Raw genomic sequence first — 18,987 nt, forward strand, 5'->3', positions numbered from 1 at the left:
CATATTATCCTAAACTGTTGTTTTCTTAACAAACTTTTTCTGTCAACAGTTCCTGCAAAGATCAATCTTCCCAAGAACCTGAAAGACAAAGAAGCGATTCCTGCCCTGCGTGGAGAAATGGTCAATATTAAGATTCCTTTTGGTGGAAAACCAGATCCTGTCATCACATGGCAGAAGGGACAAGATCTTATTGACAGCAATGGCCACTACCAGGTTATCGTCACAAGATCGTTCACTTCTTTGGTGTTCCCCAACGGGGTGGAGAAGAAGGATGCTGGCTTCTACATTGTGTGTGCTAAAAACAGATTTGGCATTGATCAGCAGACAGTTGAGCTGGATGTGGCTGATGTGCCTGATCCTCCACGGGGTGTTAAAGCCAGCGATGTCTCTCGAGACTCCGTCAGCCTTAACTGGGTGGCTCCAGCTAATGATGGTGGCAGCAGAGTTATCAGTTACATTATTGAAAAAGGTTCTACCACTTCCGAGAGGTGGGAACGTGTTGCTCAGTCTCGTGACTGCCGCTACACTGTTATCAATCTTTTCGGTGGAACCAGCTATCAGTTTAGAGTCATTGCTGAGAGCAAGTTTGGACAAAGTGCCCCATCTGAAACCAGTGGACCTGTCATGACAAAAGAGGACAAGTCCAGAATTCTTCTCTATGACAGAGAGGTTGATGACGCAGGACATGTACCAAAAGGAAAATCCCCACACTCAGATGCAAAGAATATGCATAAAAAATATGCTATTGCAGAAGAACTGGGAAGAGGTCAATTTAGCATTGTACACCGCTGTGTACACATCAACTCTGAAAAGACCTACATGGCTAAGTTTGTCAAAGTGAGAGGTGCAGATCAGACAATTGTCAAGAAGGAAATTGCCACCTTAAACCTGGCTAAACACACAAACTTCCTTCTCCTACACGAGTCCTTTGACAGCCAAGAGGAGCTGGTGATGATATATGACTTTATCTCAGGTGTCGACATATTTGAGCGTCTCAGCACAGCAGAGTTTGAGCTTAATGAGCGAGAAATTGTCAATTACATTCGGCAGATCTGCTCAGCTCTTGAGTTCTTGCATAGTCAGAGCTATGGACATTTTGATATCAGGCCTGAGAATATTGTGTACTCAACAAGAACTGGCTCAAATGTAAAAATCATTGAGTTGGGACAGTCCAGACACTTGACGCCTGGAGACCAAATTAAGATACAGTATAGCACTGCGGAATATGCTGCACCTGAGATCCACCAATGTGACTTGATTAGCACTGTGACTGACATGTGGTCGGTAGGCGTCCTCACTTACGTGCTCCTCAGTGGACTCAACCCATTCTCAGCTGAAACCAATCAGCAGATTATAGACAACATTTCAAACGCAGCATATGGCTATGATGATGAGTCCTTCAAGCAGGTCAGCGTTGAAGCATTAGACTTCACAGATCGCTTGATGACAAAGGAACGTAAACATCGCATGACTGCTGCTGAGGCTCTGGTGCATCCATGGCTGTCCAAGCCCGAAGATGAGCTGAGCACTAGAACTATCCAGACTGGCAGACACAAGAGATATTACCAGACAATGTTGAAGAAGGAATGGAACACTGTGGTGTCTGCAGCTCGCATGGCCAGCGGTGGCTCAATCAGGTCCCAGCGTGGTGTGTTCATTGCCAAGGTGAAGATTGCTCAGTTTGAACACGGACCACATGGTGGTCAGATTGGCCACTCAGTGGCCAGCGAGGGTGATAGGGTGAAGTTTATTTGCAACATTGACAACTATGACAGCACCACTGAAGTGACCTGGTATTGTGGTGTCAGGCAACTGGAATCTTGCGACAAGTACGAAATTGATTACGAGGATGGCCTAGCTGTGATCACAATCACTAAAGTCACAAAATCCGATGATGGCACATATAGATGCAAGATTGTCAACGAGTATGGCGAGGACAGTGCTTATGCAGAGTTGTTCGTCAATGGTGTCAGGTCCTACCGTGACTACTTCACTACACGTGTGGTCAAGAGGACAAAGCGTAGAATTGACACTGCTAGAATGCTTCAGAAGCCACCAGAATTCACCTTCCCTTTGGTTAACCATACAGCATACATTGGAGAAAAAGTACGCTTTGGTGTCACCATCACGGTTCACCCTGAGCCACGTGTCACCTGGCACAAATCTGGACAAAAGCTTATCCCTGGACAGGATGACAAAAAATATACATTCATCACTGATACAGGCCTGTACCAGATGATCATTCACAGCGCTGAAGTTGAGGATGATGCCGAATATAGCGTTGTGGCTCGCAACAGGTATGGCGATGACAGCTGCAAGGCTCGGCTTACTGTGATTCCTCGACCAAAACCGGCAGACCTCACCCTGAGGCCAATGTTCAAACGCCTTCTTGCCAACGTCGACTGCAGGGAGGGCCAGAACGTTCGCTTTGAAATCAGAGTTTCAGGCCATCCTATACTGAAGTGGGAAAAAGATGGTACGCCCATAGCCTTTGGGCCATCTATTGAACTTGTACACGAAGGCTTGGATTATTACTTACTTCATGTGAGAGACACATTGCCGGAAGACTCTGGTGTGTACAGAGTGACTGCCACAAACTCTGCTGGGTCGGCCAGCTGCCAGGCAACACTCAAAGTGGAACGTGTCACTCATGTAAAGAAAGATTACGAGAGCAGCCAAAAGGATAAGAAAACTGTGTCTCAAAATGAAGAATTAGACAAAAAGGTGAGGCTGTATCAGATTATGTCAGACACAGTTGTCATGCCATTACCACCTGCAGCAATGCAGGCTGTCAGGGAGGCAGCCACCATGTTTAAACCTGCGGTTACAACTAAGACGAGTGAAAAGTCTGCGGCTGTCATACAGAAAGAACAAGAAGAGAGGAAAAAACGGGCCGATGAGAAGAGACTGCGTATGCCATACGTTGTGCCCACTCCTCGGGTCATGAACCAGGCTGTGCTTGAAGAAGACATGGAAATTAAACACTTCAAACCGCTCTCAGACATGAAGTGGTACAAGACGCTCAGGGATCAGTATGAATTCCCAGAGCCCATGGAGAAAATTAAACAGAAGAGGATGAAACGTATTCGTCTCTCCAGGTGGGAGCAGTTCTATGAGGTACCTATCAGAATCAAAGACCAGTACAAGCCCAAGTGGCATATCCCGTCCATGACTCAAGATGATTTGGAGACGGTGAGGCCAGCCAGGTACCGCACTACTTCCCCAGAAATTGGGGTCTACCGCAGGATTAGGAGGAGGTCATTGGGTGACTTTTCAGATGAGGAACTGCTGCTGCCGGTCAATGAGTATTTGTCAATGAAGAGAACTGAGGAAGAGAGGCTGCGCCTGGAGGAAGAATTGGAGCTTGGTTACTCTGCTTCTCCGCCAAGTCTCAGCCCTGTTCGCTTTGAGCTATCAGCACTTCGCCCCTCATCACCCAGAAGAGTCTACAGTGATGATGATGAGCCAGAAGCTCTTCAAAGATACGATTCATACAAAATACCATCCAAGTATGAAGCCGGCCCAAGTTTTGTTGACCTTCAACAGCGTCACATGAAAGCCACATACAAACCCCCCAGAGAGAAGCAAAGAATGTATGAAGAGAGAGAAGATCAGGAGTTGCTGCGACCACACACAACCACTCAGAGAATCTCCTCCTACAAGAGTGAAATCAAACGCATGGAGATTGAGGAGAAGACTCGAAGTTTGAAAAGAGAAACATTTTCCACAGTTGCAAAAGTCTCGGAGGGCATTGAATCAGAGCATTTGACAGCTTATGCTTCTGAATATATTCCAAAACGCATCGTGAGGCTCCCGATGCCTGAACCAGAGAGTACAGACCCTCCTCCAGGAAAGTTTGTCAAGACAGAGACCGCTTCGCCCAAAGTCGATTATCTGTCCAGGTATGAGGAGAGGAAGCAGACTCTGAGATCAGAGCGAAGATCTGTGGAGAGGAAATCGGAGGACATGAAGCAGGCACCTTTTAGCCTCGACCACATCCCACGAATTACGATCCGCATGCGATCTCATCGTGTTGCTTATGGTTCCAACACAAGATTTACCCTGAATGTCCAGGCCAAACCTGAGTCCAAAGTCAAATGGTTCCACAATGGTAAAGAGATTTACCTAGGCAGCAAATACCACATGACCAACATCAGTGGCCTCCTTACGCTTCAGATCAACAACTGTGTGACTGAAGATGCAGGAGCATACGCTGTTGTCTGCAAAAACATCAAAGGAGAGATTTCAGACAGTGCTACGTTAGACATCGCAGCCGCGGAATACGCTGCCTTGTCTTCTTTTTGCCAGGACGAGGAACCTCCATCCTCTCATCTTTCAGACATGACTGAAACAGAGATATATCACATCTCGTCAGCAGCAATGAAGGAAACCGTGACTGAAACACTGACAAAAACTGTCACTGTTGTCGCAAAGGAAAAGACAAAGCATATTGTTCCAGCAAAGATCCTGACCAAACCACAATCTTTGACCGTTGAGGAAGGAGAGCTTGCCAGATTCTCGTGCGGTGTGGATGGTGATCCAGCTCCTTTAATATTGTGGCTTCAGGAGGGAGCACCTCTGGCTTCATCGACCCGTCATCATATTGAGTCTACAGAGACCAGCTCCTCTTTGGAGATTTCTGCTGTGCAAGCATCCGATGAAGGATACTACACTCTAATTGTGGAAAATGCTGGTGGTAAACAAGAAGCCCATTTTACTCTGACCATCCGTAAGTCTGAACCCAAGCAGAAAGTAGTTGCTGCTCCTAGAGTCACCTCCCCAAAAGCCAAGTCCCCTGAACCTGTGAAAACGCCAAAAAGAATCAAGTCCCCCGAGCCGATCAAGTCCCCTCTGCGAGTCAAGTCACCAGTCTCATCAAAGTCCCCTACCGCAAAATCTCCGCCTCCATCCGTCAGGGAAGTTAGCAGTCCAATCAAATCACCGCCTCCATCCGTCAGGGAAGTTAGCAGTCCAATCAAATCACCAAAGAGGGTGATGTCACCAACTGTTGCGAAGAAGTCAGCTTCTTCTGTAGACTTGGAAGAGCTCAGTTGTGGCTCGCCACCGCACTTCCTGTTGCAACCTCGATCCCAAAATGTAATCGAAGGACAAACTGTGAAATTTACCTGTGAGATTGCAGGTGAGCCTTTCCCAGATGTGGAGTGGTTTAAAGACAACTTGACTGTAAGTACTTCGTTCTGTCGCTGTGAACTGGTTTGAATGTGACATTCACTCAGTGTTTTCTCTCGCAGATTTCTACCACGTCCAACATGAGACTGAGTTGCACCAGCAGCGTGTACACTCTGGAAATATGTAAAACCACACTTGCAGACAGTGGCAAATACACCATAAAAGCCCACAACAACCTTGGTCAGTGTTCGGCCACATCCTCTCTTCACATCATTAGTAAGTATTTTGTGCTTTATCAATAAAAACATGCACTTGAATTTAGTTGAAGCCAGATTTCAGAAATCAAGTATTCTTGTGAATGGCATTTTTGCAGCTGGTGTTGATGAAGAAACACAAGAAATCACAAGCACTGAACAACGAGCTGACGTTTTCTCGAGTTCTTCCGCTCACATGAAGGCAGCTACTATGCAAACCGTCACTTACAGCTCCTCCACTGAGAGCGCATCTGAGACTAGCAGTCAAATGATGCACATGTCTGCTCAATCGCATATGGAACCCTTGTGACAACAAGGGTTTTCAACAAATAGGTGAGGTGGATGAAATCCGAGCACATCAGCTCTTCTTGTCTTTGCCCCTCTGTAGAGATGCGCGGTTTGCGGACACAACCGCGGAGTCCGCGGATTATCCGCGGATCGGGCGGATGAAATTTAAAAAAATAAGATTTTATCCGCTCGCGGGTCGGGTCGGGCGGATTAATTAGATTTTTTTTTTTTTTTTTTTTTTTGCGGATGGCAGTTAAACCAATTGGGAAATATATATACATAGTTAAATGTTGTTACCCACATACGAAAAACGAGCAGGCACCTGCAGCATATGCCACAACAGAAGAAAAAAAAAGAAAAGAGATGGACACTTTTACGGAGCGGAGGGACGCCTCGCCGGGGTCCGGGACCGAGGCTCCTTCCCCCGAGAGGGCCCCACCGGGAGCCGTAGCTGAGGCGATCCGCGAGAAGGGCCCGACGCACGTCCAGGGTCACTACTGCGCCCACCGCACCGACACCCCGCCTCGTCCGCTTTCGCCGCGGCCGGCGTTACGCGCAGCAGGTAAGCAGCTTACCTGCCCGCCACCCCCGTGGCCGGGGGCTCGTAACATGGGTCACTCCGCGCGCTCCGCCCGCGCAGCTTACCTGCTTGCTCGCAAAATGATTATTAGCATTCAGACAGGTTAAAATGTTGCTAAAACCATCACTTTTCTATCAGTCACAGTGACTTTTCAAAACAAAAATATTACAGCAAAAATCATATGGGTTGATTGACATGTTTATTCTGTAAGCTAACTTCAATAGTTTGAAATTATTTTGACAGTTAATGCCAGTTATCCTGTCAACCTTTCACAAGACTTCAATTTGTTAATTGAAAGTATAAATAGTATAAACACTTTTAACAGTATGTCGTGCTGTGAAATACAGCCGACAGGATGGCGCACCAAACACGAAGCAAGGCCAAAGTGCATGCATGGTGCAGGAGAACAAAGGACTTCTTTCATTTAAGGTTTGTGATAAACCATCAAACTCATTCGTTAAAAGGACTCTATAGTAATATAAAGCGAATTTTTCTGGACATTATCATGCAAGAAAAGTTTATTTTTGGGATCGCGATCACCGCGTAATGATTTTTAAAGGTTGCATTACAAACATTTAACTGTCCCATGTGATCAGCCAGTGCGATTGGAAGTCCATGCTCAATTATTGCCTCCGTAAATAAAACTTCGGCATTTATCACATCCAAAGAATCTGTTTGGGCGACGTAAAACGTTGAAAGTTTTCCACTTGTATCGCTAGCAACGGCATTAGACTTGTGTTTTTTTGTCCCAACGTGGTCTTTTACATCGCTAATTCCTCCGTGTCCGATCGAAAAATCTTGTCTGCACAAGATGCAATTCGCGTAGTTTTCACCCTTTTTTTTTTTTTTAAATTAATATTAGATACCGTATTTTCCGCACTATAAGGCGCACCGGATTATTAGCCGCACCTTCAATGAATGGCATATTTCATAACTTTGTCCACCAATAAGCCGCCCCGGACTATAAGCCGCGCCTACGCTGCGCTAAAGTGAATGTCAAAAAAACAGTCAGATAGGTCAGTCAAACTTTAATAATATATTGAAAACCAGCGTTCTAACAACTCTGTCCCAAAATGTACAAATGTGCAATCACAAACATAGTAAAATTCAAAATGGTGTAGAGCAATAGCAACATAATGTTGCTCGAACGTTAATGTCACAACACACAAAATAAACATAGCGCTCACTTTCTGAAGTTATTCTTCATTCGTAAATCCTTCGAATTCTTCGTCTTCGGTGTCCGAATTGAAACGTTGCGCAAGCGTGGGATCCAAAATGGCCGGTTCCGTCTCGTCGAAGTCATCGGAGTCAGTGTCGCTGTTGTTGTCCAGTAGTTCTGTGAATCCTGCCTTCCGGAAAGCTCGGACCACAGTTGTGACCGAAATATCTGCCCAGGCATTTACGATCCACTGGCAAATGTTGGCGTATGTCGTCCGGCGCTGTCTGCCCGTCTTAGTGAAGGTGTGTTCGCCTTCGGTCATCCATTGTTCCCACGCCGTTCGCAGTCGTGATTTGAATGCCCTGTTGACACCAATATCCAGCGGTTGGAGTTCTTTGGTTAATCCACCCGGAATGACGGCGAGTGTTGTATTTGTGTGCTTCACTTGTTTTTTGACACCATCTGTGATGTGGGCGCGCATGGAGTCGTATATCAACATGGACGGAGCTGTGTGAAAAAAGCCACCCGGCCTCTTCGCGTAAACTTCCCTTAACCACTCGCTCATCTTTTCTTCATCCATCCATCCCTTCGAGTTAGCTTTTATGATGACGCCGGCTGGAAAGGTCTCTTTTGGCAAGGTCTTCCTTTTGAATATCACCATGGGAGGAAGTTTCTGGCCATTAGCATGGCAAGCTAGAACCACAGTGAAGGACGACTTCTCATTCCCTGTGGTGCGAATATTCACCGTACGTGCTCCCGTTGTATCAACAGTGCGGTTCACAGGAATATCAAAAGTCAGTGGAACCTCGTCCATGTTGATAATGTTCTCTGGCCGGATCTTTTTTTCCGCTATCTTGTTTTTACAATATGCACGGAAAGTAGCCAGCTTTTCTTTAAAGTCGTTAGGCAGTTGCTGTGAAACAGTGGTCCGTGTGCGGATGGAGAGATTGCGTCTTTTCATAAACCGGAAACACCAAGAAGCACCACCTTTAAAATCATCCAGGTGAAGTTCGCTTGCTAGCGTTGTTGCCTTCATTCGAATAGTGATGGTGCTGACACTTCTGCTTGCTGCTCTCTGCTCAACAACCCACTGTTCGAGTTCGTCCTCCAACTGTTGCCATCTTGCTTTGTTCCCTCGGAAACTCTGTTTTGTCTTCTTTACCTGGCGCAGGTCATCTTCTTGCTTCCTCCACCTACGCACCATTGATTCATTTATGTTATATTCTCTTGCTGCTGCTCTATTTCCGTGTTCTTCGGCATGACTTATTGCCTTAAGTTTAAATTCTGCGTTATAAGCGTGTCGCTTAGTAGGAGCCATTTTGTAGTCTGGTCTTTACAGATGTAAACACACAAAGGAAATGAAACGAAATATCCGCGCGCTTCTTTTTCTTCCGGGGGCGGGCGGTAGCTTACAGTAGAAGAAGAAGCGCTTCCTGTTCTATGGGGGCGGGTGCTTACCTTGGCGGTTGCTTGCGTAGAAGAAGAAGCGCTTCCTGTTCTACCGGGAAAAAAGATGGCGGCTGTTTACCGAAGTTGCGAGATCGAAACTTTATGAAAATGAATCGTAATAAAGCGCACCGGGTTATAAGGCGCACTGTCAGCTTTTGAGAAAATTTGTGGTTTTTAGGTGCGCCTTATAGTGCGGAAAATACGGTATATAACAACGGGCGGATGGCGGGCGGATGCAGTTCTGATCAAACGTTACATCGGGTGGATGGCGGATGGTTGACGACTTTCTGCCGCGGTTGCGGATGAAATAAATTGCCTATCCGCGCATCTCTACCCCTCTGTCACGATGGAAGATGCTGACATGAGGACACAGTTGTGATTTAACGGGTATCTTTTTATTGTTTTTTTTCTTACAGGCGCCCCATCGAAGATAACAGCTCTCCCAGAAAAAAAATTACATTGAGGTTGGAAAATCGCTGACAGTACCATGGACCTTGTTTAGAGATCCAGCCCCATCCGTGCCGTGGCTTCACTCGGGTCGGACCCTTACCAACAGCGTGACCACGTGGACAACACAGCTGACAATTCCACTGCTGCGGTGAAGGAGAACGATGCCGGTGCATACTCCCTGCACCTTTCCCACGAACTCGATTCTGACACGGCAACTGTCGACGTTCACACCCAAAAAAATGTAGTTACACCCTCGCCCTTGTTTTCCCTCATTGCTAATTCTTTTGGTTGAGTGAATCAAACAATTGACCGATTTTTATTCTTGTAAATATGAACTATTTTTGTACCAAACATGACGTTCATTGATGCCAAATTCAAATCTCAACTTGTTATAAGATGCGATGACACTTTTGCAGTGACATGTACATAATGTATATAGCCGGGTTTCACGGTTATGAGAAATGTATGCATTGTTATTTATGACAATAATATAAAGTTAAAGAAGCAAAGCAAATACGGTTCTACAGGAGAAAGTTCTGCACGGAACGAATACCCTGTTAAACGGAGAAACTAAACCTTGTGCCTCAACGCTACGTTGACGTCTAAGATTGCCTCAGCAGGTAGAGCTTCTCCCTGCTGACGTTTACTCAACACGGAAAGCAAACTTGTTTTTCGACACGCATCGTCGTTACGATTTCCTGCGAGCGTTAAGGCTCCGACTGCTGTTTGTGTCACCCTCACGCAAGCAGCACGACGTGGCCTTGTGCTCCAACTGACTAAGTCGTACCAACACTTTGTTTGACGACCCGGTGAGAGTGCGAGTGGCCTGCGCTCTCACCTTTGATCCAAGTGCGCTGCTTCTGGCACAGAAGGGTCTCTTTGGCTTTCTGTACGTTAACATCTCCTGGCCGGAAAAAAAGAGAAAGTTTGAGTTGACTCTGCTATGCAGAAGCGGCGCCATCTCTCGGAGGATTGCCTATTAGCGTGTTTGTGTGTGTTTGTAGCTTCTAGTGGGTTCATTATGTCCGTTGTTGACTTCTATGACACAGTGACTATCTGTGGCATGATTTTTTTTTTTTCATTCATCCTCCTTGAGTTTTCTGTTTTAATAAAGCATGATTTCAGCACCACATCTTTGACGTTTTTTCTCAGTCATCTGCTTGGGGACGTCCCGTCTAAATCATGGGTTATACTTGTATAGCGTGTTTCTACCTTCAAGGTACTCAAAGCGCTTTAACACTATTTCCACATTCACCCATTCACACCATACTTGCCAACACTCACAATTTTTCCGGGAGACTCCCGAATTTCAGTGCCCCTCCCGAAAATCTCCCGGGGCAACCATTCTCCCGAATTTCTCCCGATTTTCACCTGGATAACAATTTTAAGGGCGTCCTTTAGCGTACTCTACAACCTGTCAACGCGTCTGCTTTTTCACCATACAAACAGCGTGCCGGCCCAATCACAGGTTGTTTGCGGCTTCTGCATACACACGAAAGTGACTGCAAGACATACTTGATCAACAGCCATACAGCTCACACTGAGGGTGGCTGTATAAACAAGTTTAACACGGTTACAAATATGCGCCACACTGTGAACCCACACCAAACAAGAATGACAAACACATTTCGGGAGAACACAACATAAACACAACAGAACAAATACCCAGAATCCCTTGCATCCCTAACTCTTCCGGGCTACAATATCCGGTATCCCCCAACCCCGCCCACCACCTCAAACCCCACCCTCCCAATCTCCCGAATTCGAAGGTCTCAAGGTTGGCAAGTATGATTCACACACGCATTCACACACACGTGGCGGGAGCTGCCATGCGAGGCCCTAACCACCACCCATCAGGAGCAAGGGTGAAGTGTCTTGCTCAAGGACACAACGGATGTGGCAAGGTTGGTAGACGGTGGGGATTGAACCAGGAACCCTCAGGTTGCTGGCACAGACACTCTCCCAACAGCGCCACGCCGTCCAATTTTTCCAGTTCAAAAAACAAATTTGTTTTTTGCCCAAAATTAAGAGGAATGTTTTGATGGTAGAACAGTTGAAATGCGTTGAAAAATGTGTAAGGAGTAGTCGCCAGAAAAAAGGGTGAAAAGTGAGCTTTGGAAAACCAGGAATTTTGGAAAATCCTGTAATTTTTTGGAACTTGTAAAAAAGGCAGTTTTAATGTGCGGGAAGGTGGAAAGGTCTGAATAGGTTGAAAGATGTGGGAATGGTGGAAATTTGAAAAATGGCAAATTCATTTTGAATGGGGAAAAATGTCCCGGAAAACCTTAGAATTCTGGGAAATCTGTGAATTTTTCCAGTTCAAAAAACAAATTCCTTTTTTGCCCTAATTAAGAGGAATGTTTGGATGGTAGAACAGTTGAAATGAGGTGAAAAATGTGTAAGGAGTTGTCGCCAGAAAAAAGGGTGAAAATAGAGCTTAGGAAAACCAGAAATTTTGGAAAATCCTGGAATTTTTGGAACTTGGAAAAAAGGCAGTTTGAATCTCCAAGACGGTGGAATATGTTGAAGGTGGAATGGTTTGAATAGGTTGAAACATGTTGAAATGGTGGAAGTTTGAAAAATGGCCAGTTCATTTTGAATAGGAAAAATGTCCCAGAAAACCTTAGAATTCTGGGAAATCTGGGAATTTTTCCCGTTCAAAAAACAAATTCGTTTTTTGCCCAAAATTAAGAGGAATGTTTTGATGGTAGAACAGTTGAAATGCGTTGGAAAAATGTGTAAGGAGTAGTCGCCAGAAAAAAGGGTGAAATTTGGAAAATCCTGAAAATTTTTGGAACTTGGAAAAAGGGCGGTTTGAATATCCGGGATGGTGGAATATGTTGAAGGTGGAATGGTTTGAATAGGTTGAAACATGTTGAAATGGTGGAAGTTTGAAAAATGGCCAGTTCATTTTGAATGGGAAAAATGTCCCGGAAAACCTTAGAATTCTGGAAAATCTGGGAATTTTTCCAGTTCAAAAAACAAATTTGTTTGTTGCCCTAATCAAGAGGAATGTTTTGAAGGTAGAACAGTTGAAATGCGTTGAAAAATGTGTAAGGAGTAGTCGCCAGAAAAAAGGGTGAAATTTGGAAAATCCTGAAATTTTTTGGAACTTGGAAAAAGGGCGGTTTGAATATCCGGGATGGTGAAATATGTTGAAGGTGAAATGGTTTGAATAGGTTGAATTATGTGGAAATGGTGGAAGTTTGAAAAAACTCCAAAACATTTTGAATGGGGAAAAATGTCCGGGAAAACCTTAGAATTCTGGGAAATCTGGGATTTTTTCCAGTTCAAAAAACAAATTCGTTTTTTGCCCAAAATTAATAGGAATGTTTTGATGGTAGAACAGTTGAAATGCGTTGAAAAATGTGTAAGGAGTAGTCCCCAGAAAAAGGGTGAAAATAGAGCCTTGGAAAACCCGAAATTTTGAAAATTCCTGGAATTTTTTGGGACTTGGAAAAAAGGCAGTTTGAATTTCTGGGACGGTGGAATGTGTTGAAGGTGGAATGGTTTGAATAGGTTGAAACATGTGGAAGTGGTGGAAGTTTGAAAAATGGCCAGTTCATTTTGAATGGGAAAAATGTCCGGGAAAACCTTAGAATTCTGGGAAATCTGGGATTTTTTCCAGTTCAAAAAACAAATTCGTTGTTTGCCCTAATTAATAGGAATGTTTTGATGGTAGAACAGTTGAAATGCATTGAAAAATGTGTAAGGAGTAGTCGCCAGAAAAAAGGGTGGAATTTGGAAAATCTTGAAATTTTTTGGAACTTGGAAAAAGGGCGGTTTGAATATCCGGGATGGTGGAATATGTTGAAGGTGGAATAGGTTGAAATATGTGGAAATGGTGGAAGTTTGAAAAAACGCCAATTCATTTTGAATGGGGAAAAATGTCCCAGAAAACCTTAGAATTCTGGGAAATCTGGGAATTTTTCCAGTTCAAAAAATAAATTCGTTTTTGCCCTAATTAAGAGGAATGTTTTGATGGTAGAACAGTTGAAATGGGTTGAAAAATGTGTAAGGAGTAGTCGCCAGAAAAAAGGGTGAAAAGTGAGCTTTGGAAAATCTGAAATTTTGGAAAATCCTGGAATTTTTTTTAACTTGGAAAAAAGGCAGTTTGAATCTCCAAGACGGTGGAATGTGTTGAAGGTGGAATGGTTTGAATAGGTTGAAAAATGTGGAGATGGTGGAAGTTTGAAAAATGGCCAATTCATTTAGAATGGGAAAAATGTCCCGCAAAACCTTAGAATTCTGGGAAATCTGGGAATTTTTCCAGTTCAAAAAAAAAATTCCCTTTTTCCCCTAATTAAGAGGAATGTTTTGATGGTAGAACAGTTGAAATGCGTTGAAAAATGTGTAAGGAGTAGTCACCAGAAAAAAGGGTGAAAAAAGAGCTTTGGAAAACCAGGAATTTTGGAATATCCTGGAATTTTTTGGAACTTGGAAAAAAAGGCAGTTTTAATGTCCGGGACGGTGGAATGTGTTGAAGGTGGAATTGTTTGAATAGGTTGAAAGATGTGGGAATGGTGGAAATTTGAAAAATGGCCAATTCATTTTGAATGGGAAAAATGTCCCGGAAAAACTTAGAATTCTGGGAAATCTGAGAATTTTTCCAGTTCAAAAAACAAATTCCTTTTTTGCCCTAATTAAGAGGAATGTTTTGACGGTAGAACAGTTGAAAAAACAGAAATTTTGAAAATTCCTGGAATTTTTTTGGACTTGGAAAAAAGGCAGTTTGAATTTCTGGGACGGTGAAATGTGTTGAAGGTGGAATGGTTTGAATAGGTTGAAACATGTTGAAATGGTGGAAGTTTGAAAAATGGCCAGTTCATTTAGAATGGGAAAAATGTCCCGGAAAACCTTAGAATTCTGGAAAATCTGGGAATTTTTCCAGTTCAAAAAACAAATTTGTTTGTTGCCCTAATTAAGAGGAATGTTTTGAAGGTAGAACAGTTGAATTGCGTTGAAAAATGTGTAAGCAGTAGTCGCCAGTAAAAATTGTGAAAATAGAGCTTTGGAAAACCAGAAATTTTGGAAAATACTGGAATTTTTTTGAACTTGGAATAAAACAGATGGCATTTCTGGGATGGTGGAATGTGTTGAAGGTGGAATGGTTTGAAAAGGTTGAAACATGTGGAAGTGGTGGAAGTTTGAAAAAAGGCCAATTCATTTTGAATGGGAAAAATGTCCGGGAAAACCTTAGAATTCTGGGAAATCTGGGATTTTTTCCAGTTCAAAAAACAAATTCGTTTTTTGCCCAAAATTAATAGGAATGTTTTGATGGTAGAACAGTTGAAATGCGTTGAAAAATGTGTAAGGAGTAGTCCCCAGAAAAAGGGTGAAAATAGAGCCTTGGAAAACCAGAAATTTTGAAAATTCCTGGAATTTTTTGGGACTTGGAAAAAAGGCAGTTTGAATTTCTGGGACGGTGGAATGTGTTGAAGGTGGAATGGTTTGAATAGGTTGAAACATGTGGAAGTGGTGGAAGTTTGAAAAATGGCTAATTCATTTTGAATGGGGAAAAATGTCCCGGAAAACCTTAGAATTCTGAGAAATCTGGGAATTTTTCCTGTTCAAAAAACAAATTCGTTTTTTGCCCAAAATGAAGAGGAATGTTTTGATGGTAGAACAGTTGAAATGCGTTGAAAAATGTGTAAGGAGTAGTCGCCAGAAAAAAGGGTGGAATTTGGAAAATCTTGAAATTTTTTGGAACTTGGAAAAAGGGCGGTTTGAATATCCGGGATGGTGGAATATGTTGAAGGTGGAATAGGTTGAAATATGTGGAAATGGTGGAAGTTTGAAAAAACGCCAATTCATTTTGAATGGGGAAAAATGTCCCAGAAAACCTTAGAATTCTAGGAAATCTGGGAATTTTTCCAGTTCAAAAAATTAATTCGTTTTTGCCCTAATTAAGAGGAATGTTTTGATGGTAGAACAGTTGAAATGCGTTGAAAAATGTGTAAGGAATAGTCGCCAGAAAAAAGGGTGAAAAGTGAGCTTTGGAAAATCTGAAATTTTGGAAAATCATGGAATTTTTTTTAACTTGGAAAAAAGGCAGTTTGAATCTCCAAGACGGTGGAATGTGTTGAAGGTGGAATGGTTTGAATAGGTTGAAACATGTTGAAATGGTGGAAGTTTGAAAAATGGCCAGTTCATTTTGAATGGGAAAAATGTCTGAGAAAACCTTAGAATTCTGGGAAATATGGGATTTTTTCCAGTTCAAAAAACAAATTCGTTGTTTGCCCTAATTAAGAGGAATGTTTTGACGGTAGAACAGTTGAAATGCGTTGAAAAATGTGTAAGGAGTAGTCACCAGAAAAAAGGGTGAAATTTGGAAAATCCTGAAATTTTTTGAACTTGGAAAAAGGGCGGTTTGAATATCCGGGATGGTGAAATATGTTGAAGGTGGAATAGTTTGAATAGGTTGAATTATGTGGAAATTGTGGAAGTTTGAAAAAACTCCAAAACATTTTGAATGGGGAAAAATGTCCGGGAAAACCATAGAATTCTGGGAAATCTGGGATTTTTTCCAGTTCAAAAAACAAATTCGTTTTTTGCCCAAAATTAATAGGAATGTTTTGATGGTAGAACAGTTGAAATGCGTTGGAAAATGTGCAAAGAGTAGTCCCCAGAAAAAGGGTGAAAATAGAGCCTTGGAAAACCAGAAATTTTGAAAATTCCTGGAATTTTTTGGGACTTGGAAAAAAGGCAGTTTGAATTTCTGGGACGGTGGAATGTGTTGAAGGTGGAATGGTTTGAATAGGTTGAAACATGTTGAAATGGTGGAAGTTTGAAAAATGGCCAGTTCATTTTGAATGGGAAAAATGTCCGGGAAAACCTTAGAATTCTGGGAAATCTGGGATTTTTTCCAGTTCAAAAAACAAATTCGTTGTTTGCCCTAATTAATAGGAATGTTTTGACGGTAGAACAGTTGAAATGCGTTGAAAAATGTGTAAGGAGTAGTCGCCAGAAAAAAGGGTGAAATTTGGAAAATCCTGAAATTTTTTGGAACTTGGAAAAAGGGCGGTTTGAATATCCGGGATGGTGAAATATGTTGAAGGTGGAATAGTTTGAATAGGTTGAATTATGTGGAAATGGTGGAAGTTTGAAAAAACTCCAAAACATTTTGAATGGGGAAAAATGTCCGGGAAAACCTTAGAATTCTGGGAAATCTGGGAATTTTTCCAGTTCAAAAAACAAATTCCCTTTTTGCCCTAATTAAGAGGAATGTTTTGATGGTAGAACAGTTGAAATGCGTTGAAAAATGTGTAAGGAGTAGTCGCCAGAAAAAAGGGTGAAAAGTGAGCTTTGGAAAATCCGAAATTTTGGAAAATCCTGGAATTTTTTTTAACTTGGAAAAAAGGCAGTTTGAATCTCCAAGATGGGGGAATGTGTTGAAGGTGGAATGGTTTGAATAGGTTGAAAAATGTGGAGATGGTGGAAGTTTGAAAAATAGCCAATTCATTTTGAATGGGAAAAATGTCTGGGAAAACCTTAGAATTCTGGGAAATCTGGGATTTTTCCAGTTCAAAAAACAAATTCGTTGTTTGCCCTAATTAAGAGGAATGTTTTGACGGTAGAACAGTTGAAATGCGTTGAAAAATGTGTAAGGAGTAGTCGCCAGAAAAAAGGGTGAAATTTGGAAAATCCTGAAATTTTTTGAACTTGGAAAAAGGGCGGTTTGAATATCCGGGATGGTGAAATATGTTGAAGGTGGAATAGTTTGAATAGGTTGAATTATGTGGAAATGGTGGAAGTTTGAAAAAACTCCAAAACATTTTGAATGGGGAAAAATGTCCGGGAAAACCTTAGAATTCTGGGAAATCTGGGAATTTTTCCAGTTCAAAAAACAAATTCCCTTTTTGCCCTAATTAAGAGGAATGTTTTGATGGTAGAACAGTTGAAATGCGTTGAAAAATGTGTAAGGAGTAGTCGCCAGAAAAAAGGGTGAAAAGTGAGCTTTGGAAAATCCGAAATTTTGGAAAATCCTGGAATTTTTTTTAACTTGGAAAAAAGGCAGTTTGAATCTCCAAGACGGGGGAATGTGTTGAAGGTGGAATGGTTTGAATAGGTTGAAAAATGTGGAGATGGTGGAAGTTTGAAAAATAGCCAATTCATTTTGAATGGGAAAAATGTCTGGGAAAACCTTAGAATTCTGGGAAATCTGGGATTTTTCCAGTTCAAAAAACAAATTCGTTGTTTGCCCTAATTAAGAGGAATGTTTTGACGGTAGAACAGTTGAAATGCGTTGAAAAATGTGTAAGGAGTAGTCACCAGAAAAAAGGGTGAAATTTGGAAAATCCTGAAATTTTTTGAACTTGGAAAAAGGGCGGTTTGAATATCCGGGATGGTGAAATATGTTGAAGGTGGAATAGTTTGAATAGGTTGAATTATGTGGAAATTGTGGAAGTTTGAAAAAACTCCAAAACATTTTGAATGGGGAAAAATGTCCGGGAAAACCATAGAATTCTGGGAAATCTGGGATTTTTTCCAGTTCAAAAAACAAATTCGTTTTTTGCCCAAAATTAATAGGAATGTTTTGATGGTAGAACAGTTGAAATGCGTTGGAAAATGTGCAAAGAGTAGTCCCCAGAAAAAGGGTGAAAATAGAGCCTTGGAAAACCAGAAATTTTGAAAATTCCTGGAATTTTTTGGGACTTGGAAAAAAGGCAGTTTGAATTTCTGGGACGGTGGAATGTGTTGAAGGTGGAATGGTTTGAATAGGTTGAAACATGTTGAAATGGTGGAAGTTTGAAAAATGGCCGGTTCATTTTGAATGGGAAAAATGTCCGGGAAAACCTTAGAATTCTGGGAAATATGGGATTTTTTCCAGTTCAAAAAACAAATTCGTTGTTTGCCCTAATTAAGAGGAATGTTTTGACGGTAGAACAGTTGAAATGCGTTGAAAAATGTGTAAGGAGTAGTCGCCAGAAAAAAGGGTGAAATTTGGAAAATCCTGAAATTTTTTGGAACTTGGAAAAAGGGCGGTTTGAATATCCGGGATGGTGAAATATGTTGAAGGTGGAATAGTTTGAATAGGTTGAATTATGTGGAAATGGTGGAAGTTTGAAAAAACTCCAAAACATTTTGAATGGGGAAAAATGTCCGGGAAAACCTTAGAATTCTGGGAAATCTGGGAATTTTTCCAGTTCAAAAAACAAATTCCCTTTTTGCCCTAATTAAGAGGAATGTTTTGATGGTAGAACAGTTGAAATGCGTTGAAAAATGTGTAAGGAGTAGTCGCCAGAAAAAAGGGTGAAAAGTGAGCTTTGGAAAATCCGAAATTTTGGAAAATCCTGGAATTTTTTTTAACTTGGAAAAAAGGCAGTTTGAATCTCCAAGACGGGGGAATGTGTTGAAGGTGGAATGGTTTGAATAGGTTGAAAAATGTGGAGATGGTGGAAGTTTGAAAAATAGCCAATTCATTTTGAATGGGAAAAATGTCTGGGAAAACCTTAGAATTCTGGGAAATCTGGGATTTTTCCAGTTCAAAAAACAAATTCGTTGTTTGCCCTAATTAAGAGGAATGTTTTGACGGTAGAACAGTTGAAATGCGTTGAAAAATGTGTAAGGAGTAGTCGCCAGAAAAAAGGGTGAAATTTGGAAAATCCTGAAATTTTTTGGAACTTGGAAAAAGGGCGGTTTGAATATCCGGGATGGTGAAATATGTTGAAGGTGGA

At 42.1% G+C, this 18,987-nt stretch overlaps 1 protein-coding gene across 1 annotated transcript in view; it reads left to right on the forward strand.

The window, feature by feature from the left end:
* LOC133614011 (titin-like) overlaps positions 1-10,442 on the forward strand; it is a 254,475-nt gene extending 244,033 nt beyond the window's left edge. Inside the window, 6 exon segments of the mRNA XM_072914563.1 lie at positions 50-5,184; positions 5,253-5,406; positions 5,504-5,690; positions 5,773-5,776; positions 9,298-9,412; positions 9,415-10,442. Of these exon segments, the coding sequence (XP_072770664.1) occupies positions 50-5,184; positions 5,253-5,406; positions 5,504-5,690; positions 5,773-5,776; positions 9,298-9,412; positions 9,415-9,602 (5,783 nt within the window). The 3' untranslated portion in view covers positions 9,603-10,442.
* Positions 10,443-18,987: the final 8,545 nt, after the last annotated feature.

This window comes from Nerophis lumbriciformis, linkage group LG13 (genome assembly GCF_033978685.3).
Source record: "Nerophis lumbriciformis linkage group LG13, RoL_Nlum_v2.1, whole genome shotgun sequence".
Classification (NCBI taxonomy): Eukaryota; Metazoa; Chordata; class Actinopteri; order Syngnathiformes; family Syngnathidae; genus Nerophis; species Nerophis lumbriciformis.